At 40.3% G+C, this 5,981-nt stretch overlaps 1 protein-coding gene across 3 annotated transcripts; it reads right to left on the bottom strand.

Moving 5' to 3' along the window:
• Window positions 1-750: 750 nt before the first annotated feature.
• LOC119459666 (uncharacterized) lies at window positions 751-5,663 on the bottom strand. 3 transcript variants are annotated; one of them, XM_049671102.1, is made up of 9 exons: window positions 4,937-5,663; window positions 3,681-3,814; window positions 3,499-3,611; window positions 3,218-3,420; window positions 3,070-3,129; window positions 1,872-2,021; window positions 1,522-1,574; window positions 1,244-1,465; window positions 751-1,163 (listed from the first exon to the last, which is right to left on the bottom strand). In XM_049671102.1, the coding sequence occupies exons 3-8, from the start codon at window positions 3,519-3,521 to the stop codon at window positions 1,319-1,321; spliced, it is 636 nt and encodes a 211-aa protein (XP_049527059.1). In that variant the 5' UTR covers window positions 3,522-3,611; window positions 3,681-3,814; window positions 4,937-5,663; the 3' UTR covers window positions 751-1,163; window positions 1,244-1,318. The 3 variants fall into 3 exon arrangements, with proteins under 3 accessions (XP_049527059.1, XP_049527057.1, XP_049527058.1); XM_049671100.1 differs by having other exon boundaries at window positions 3,218-3,611; XM_049671101.1 differs by lacking the exon at window positions 4,937-5,663 and having other exon boundaries at window positions 3,218-3,611; window positions 3,681-4,392.
• Window positions 5,664-5,981: the final 318 nt, after the last annotated feature.

Here is a 5,981-nt window from a genome sequence, read left to right as displayed (position 1 = left end):
GAATTCCTCGCACTAGAGGAAAAATACAGCAATTTCACAAGCTATTATACTGATGGCTCGAAAACGACTGGCCATGTTGGAAGTGCAGTAGTCCAAGGGAACTGGGAAGAAACTGTTAGACTTCCGCAGTGTACATCTATCTTTACTGCTGAATGTTACGCCATTTTCATAGCCGTAGAAAAAATTTTAAAGGAAAACATCACAAATAGTATTATATACACAGACTCCCTAAGTGTACTCAAAGCTCTTCACTCCAGAAATGCAGTCACACCGCTACTGGGGGACATTATACACAATGTAATAAAAGCCACCACACAAGGACAGAACCGTAAGTTATGCTGGGTTCCGAGCCACGTCGGAATTAGCGGCAATGAGTGAGCAGATGTATGCGCAGCACAAGCTCAATGCAAACAAATCAAGAAAATAAATATACCTCCTAAAGACTGCATGAAGTTCATACATTGTAAACTAAGGGGAAAATGGCAGTCTGCTTGGAACAATGGACTAAATAACAAACTACACTTGGTAAATAAATTCGTGAATGCATTTGGTCTGAATAGTGAGACTAGAAGACCAGGAGCGGGCAAGAAAGGTAAACGAGTACGTGACAGCTACAATACTAGAAGACATAATTTTCCTTTTCCGTGCCTCCGTAAGAAACTGATAAGCTTGTTTTAAAATATTCATAGGATAAACTAGTTTTTCTGAGTTAATTACAGATGCCCTAATGCCAGAGATGGCATTCCCAGGCAAACATTTGCTGCAAGTGGAACCACTTGAAGTGGCTTATTGAACAGGGACCACTTGGCTAGTGTGGACCACTTGGCTAATGGGACCACTTGGCTAGTGGGGACCACTTGGCTAGTGGGGTAGCTTGTAAATGGGGCCAGCTGGTAAATGGAACCACTCGATGAGCAGCACCACTTGCAATGTGGCATTTCTCCAACCGCATCAGTAAGTTTAGTAAGAGCAAAGTGAAAATATTGTATGTTTATTCAACATTTTCATCATCAACATTTTGCTTCATTTGTTGACCCTTCACTTCTCATTTCTCCTCAAACTTTTTCTCACATCTTGGATCTTCTGCGAAAGGATTGTCGACATCTTGTCGATGGTGGCTTACACAGAAGTGTTGTTTTGCAAGCCCCAATGTGTCACCGCATCTACAAAGAAAGACGAAATTAATAAATTTAGCATAATTAAAGCTCATATTCGTACTTCAATGCGGCGAGACTATACTTACCAACGATCAAAGCCACCTTTTCAGGGCTCAGCTGTTTCCTAACAGTGGCATCTTGGTTTTTGTAGTCCTTTGGCACTAATTTACCACTGTATGTTCTATTTGAAAGGACCTCACGTCCCTAATGGCTTGAGCCATGTCTTTTGCCACTAAGGATGGCTTCTTTTGTGCCATGATTTTTTCTGCTTGCTGGCTGCCTATACAAAAGCCATTTGTCACATGGTACTGCAAAAAAAAAACAATTTGAAACAAGATGCTAAATTAGTGCACAACATACTTACCCTACCACCGCCAATATTGGTGAAGGCCTTCTCGGTGGCAGCCTCTAAGTGAGCTGCCAAAGAAAAGCAAAAATAGACATCACATATTTGTCAATATTTTAACAGATTTAGTGGCATATAAAGCCGACTGACTCATTCGACATTAAATTCTCAAAGTAAAACATGCGCTGAGAAATAGTGTAGTGGAGAGCTCTGGTTAATTTTGAACACATGTAAATCAGCAATTTTGCATTCCACCCACATCAGGAAACAGCTGACGAAGCATGGCATCTAGCAAGTTTGTTATCAGAACACCATAGTTGCTGAGCCACCACGACAGGTCTCGCATAAATAGCTAATTTGGCTTTTACCTGCGGCCAGTGGCTCTTCAGCAGGCTGCCTCATCAGGTCACCAGTCATAGTGCTTGGAATTGGGCTTGGGGGGTTTTCTTGGGCCAAGGAAGGTGGTACTTCAAAGTCAGGATACTCCACAAAATAATTTTCATCTCGAGAACTACCACCTACCATTGAGAAACATGTTACAGGCAATTAAACTGAGAACATGCCTTGAAATAAAACACTGGCTATGGCTTCATGTATGCTGGCCATAGTGCAGTAAAACACGCTATTTAAAGGCATCACTGCAAGGGGCCATTATTTGAACACTGAAAAGAAGGATTGCGTTTTTATAGATTGTCCTCACATGAACATGTAATGAGATAAGAGACAGACATGTAGCTATCCAACACATATTTCAAATGCCTAATGAGAATTGAAGACAGTAGAACAGCACAGAAGCAAAAGTAACATGAACCAAAAATGTTGGCTTCGATAAACTAGTTAAAGTTTCTTTTACATGTTCGTTCAAATTATACACATAAAATCACTTTCGGCAGGTGACATTTACGAGCACGATTGATGCAGACATGCACTTTTACTAGGATAACAGGACGAACACATAAAAAAAGAGTGTGACACTATTGTCTGCCACAAGCCCATATAATATATAATACTAATCAAAGTGAATTAAGAAATTAAGAAAAGTATTTGATTAATGGGACCCTGAAACAATCTTTACAGACACACTAAAAATGCAGAGGAAGTCCTATGAATATTCAGAGCACAGTTTAAGTCCCGTGTTAACTATGTAATTTTTACATGCACAAATTCACATGCACAGGAATCACCAACGCTGGCAATTGCAGTGCCCTTGCGCTATGCATATTTTTTAATGTCCCGCTTTGTGTGACCATCGCTTGAGAAAGCATTCATTAACTAAACATTTTATTATTTGGAAATTTAAGCATGTGACGTTGTATTAGAGACCTTTTTGATGTCGTAAATAAAAAACAATGAGAATGCTCTCTTAAGAGATGTCACTTTCATACACATCATGAAAGCCAGATTTGGAAAAATCTGCATATGAGTGTGAATTTGCCGCCATGTAAAAATTACACGGTTAACTCAAGCACCTAAACTGTGCCTTGAATGTGTGAAGATATTTTCAGGGTCCCTTTACAGAAAAAAAATAACAAGGTGAAATATTTTATGCAGTGTAATGCACTTTACCTGTACGAGACTCCTGCACTTTAGGAAGCTCTACTTTGCGGGACTCCATCATTTCTACAACTAAAGACATACAAAACATCATTTAGTTTGAATCCTATAAGGAAAATGTAATAAAATTCTGCAAATCATTGATACAACTAGCACTGACTTGTTGAAAGTTTCACATCAATGCTGTTATTCATTGATGCCACGATGCCCCACAGCTCGGCGTTTTCTTTTGCAGAAGCCTCATACCGGCAGCACCAGTAACATGCGTCAGTCTTGGCACGCTTCAATTCTTTGAGAGACAACATCATCATCAGTGCCACTGCCTGACTCACTCTCCGGCTGCTTCTGTTTTTTTCTGGCGACCTGCAAACACAGCCATACAGTAATAATTCAAACATATGATGATAGCAATATGAAGACAGATATTTTAATGGCACATACCTGAATAGCACGGGCACCTTCATTTTTACTTGAAACACTAGTTAAGTGCTCGTTTTATTTTTATAGGCAGTTCTCTTTGAGTCTGCCTCAATCTGCCTGGCTTTCTTGTTGCCCTGCAAAAAGGTGTTGAAACCACAATGCATTATTAGGTTGTAATGTTTTAAAAATTTCACGCAATGTACCTGTTTGAAGGCCTGTTTTTGTGATGCTGGTGCATCTGCTTCACTTGCACCATCTGCTTCAACGTCAGATGGATGTATGATTGGTCTACACAGTCTTTTGTTTCCTTTTTTCTTGTCAAGTTCTTCTTTGGAACCTATTTATTACGTAGTGCAAACAGTTAAAATAGTCACACAAACCTAAAAACTAAGTACCTTAAAAAATTTAACATGGTCAGTACTTAACTGTATTGCACACAAAATGTGTTAATATGGTCCATGGCTTTCAGCACAAATGCCCAATTAACCCTTTAACTAGCAAGCCTATAATTTGTATTCCTTCAAAAATGTTTATACCAGTATTGCCAAAGATAAGCTGCGCTTGTCAGCTCAGCTTCCATCATACATTTAAATTAGATGAGTGAGAAGCTCTTGAAGTGCTCATTTCAAGCTTCAGATTCCTTTTGCTATCATTTGAATGCATAATATGAGGCACATGTGTCGAAAGAAAGCCTCTCTGCATAAGTGGAAGTCTTTCAATAACGTTATGGTTGAAAAGAAAAGGAATGACACATGGAATATATTTTACGAATGCAGATATAATGGGAGTGAATTTGCTGGAATGAAAAAAAGATTTTGTGTACACTAAAAAAAAAGAAAGTTAATTGCTTCAACAATGTGCATGTGCTCAAGAGCTGCTGGTTAAAGTCCTTCCTGAACAAGCTTGCAAAGACAAATAAGCAATATCACAGAACATGAGATCAGTGTAAATTATTGACGCTTTTTAAATGATTAAGAAAATAAAAGCAAATCTTTTTGATTATATATGCAGTGCTGTAGCTAACACAAAGTGACACCATGAAACTGCAATGTACACTTTTTCAAGCACTAGATTTTTTTCGTGATCTGTTGATGACCGGAGTTTTGAAACAATTCGCCGGAACAATTTCTTGCTGTCAGTACGCCGCTCGCGACAATGGAATATATTGCAAACAAAAATGTTTGCCGTAAAAATATGCAAAGGAAACGGAGGCCCACGTTAAATTCTAGATACTGACCACGAAATTAGTTACATGTAATTTTGCATGTTATAAAACCGTATGTTTATATAAAATGTGGGCGCAAACAGTAGAGTGACGTAGCGTATAGTAAAATTTCAATTTATTCTACCAGCAACCGCGGCTTTACAGCAGAAATTGCTCAAGAAATAATATACACGTGGTTATATACACAGCACATACAAGTGATGTGTTACACAGCCACTGGTCCCGATTACTTACTTGCTTGTAGAAGAACTTGGGAAGGATATGTCCCATTGTTCTCTGGATTGTCTTCCTCCACCCAGAGCGTCCTATAGACCTTATTTCTGCTGAAATCCTGTTCATTTGCTAGATAGAAGTCTTTGATATCTTTCACTGGGACAGTGTACTCCTTCTTCTCGAAGTCATCCAGGAAGCGAATCAAAGCGAACATTCTTCTAGCAAACGTGACGACCGAAGCAACAAGTAACTATTTGTGTTTGCAACGTACGTCAGGCCTACGAAGATACGCTGCAAAACGCGGTTACAGTGGCTAGTGTAACGCGATGCGGCGGTGAGCTGCGGCAGCCATCGAATCAAGATTGATTGATTGATGTGTGGTGCTTAATGGCGCAAGGGCCAAGTATGGCCAAAGAGCGCCATGACAAATGGTAATGAATTGTTCATGTATTATAAATGAAGTGATTAAATTGAGTTACAAGTGTAAATGTAGTTTGGCTGTAAAGAGGCCTAAAAACGGGTCGCTGTAAACTGCGTAAAATATAATGACAATGATTTATAACAAAATAAAAAGTGCATAAAAGTTTCACTACGATAAACTGATGTAATAAAGACATACAATAACTACTGTCTCCATAGGGCTCTTGAAGTAGAGAGCTCAGAGGCATGTTCTATAAAGGCTAATGTCACTGCAGCTACAGCCTCGAAGGCGAGGCTTTGCTACATATGACCCGGCCAAATTATTTCTAAGACGTTCACTTCATCTAAAAAGCTAAAAACTGTTTGCAGGTTAAAAAGCGGTTCGTTCCCCGCAGGGGCGTCTGCGTAAGCAGGCGTTTGGTGTGTTGCGACACCACGGACCCGAGCACATGAGGGTTGGACCCTCCCGCGTGTAGCCGTGCGTGGCTTAGCCGTGTCTGGGGAAAGGGGGATCCTGGGGGTTGAGCTGATGCTGGGTGTTCGGACCTTTAAGGCCCCCCGGCGGAGGCAACACACCCCTTCGGCCTCTGCTTCACATAGACGGCACCCCTGGGCTGACCCACCCAGGGGAAATCGGCAGTTGCCT

This window comes from Dermacentor silvarum, chromosome 7 (genome assembly GCF_013339745.2).
Source record: "Dermacentor silvarum isolate Dsil-2018 chromosome 7, BIME_Dsil_1.4, whole genome shotgun sequence".
Lineage (NCBI taxonomy): Eukaryota > Metazoa > Arthropoda > Arachnida > Ixodida > Ixodidae > Dermacentor > Dermacentor silvarum.
The sequence above is the reverse complement of the archived record's forward strand: the minus strand, read 5'-3'. Positions and strand labels throughout refer to the sequence as shown.

Excerpts from the sequence above, each read along its gene's own strand:
- LOC119459666 (XM_049671100.1), bottom strand. The coding sequence starts at position 3,521 with ATGAAGGTGCCCGTGCTATTCAGGTATGTGCCATTAAAATATCTGTCT. Across the intron at positions 3,130-3,217 it reads TGATGTGAAACTTTCAACAA|TTGTAGAAATGATGGAGTCC; the intron begins GTCAGTGCTAGT and ends GTATGTCTTTAG. Across the intron at positions 1,575-1,871 it reads TGAAGAGCCACTGGCCGCAG|CTCACTTAGAGGCTGCCACC; the intron begins GTAAAAGCCAAA and ends TTTCTTTGGCAG.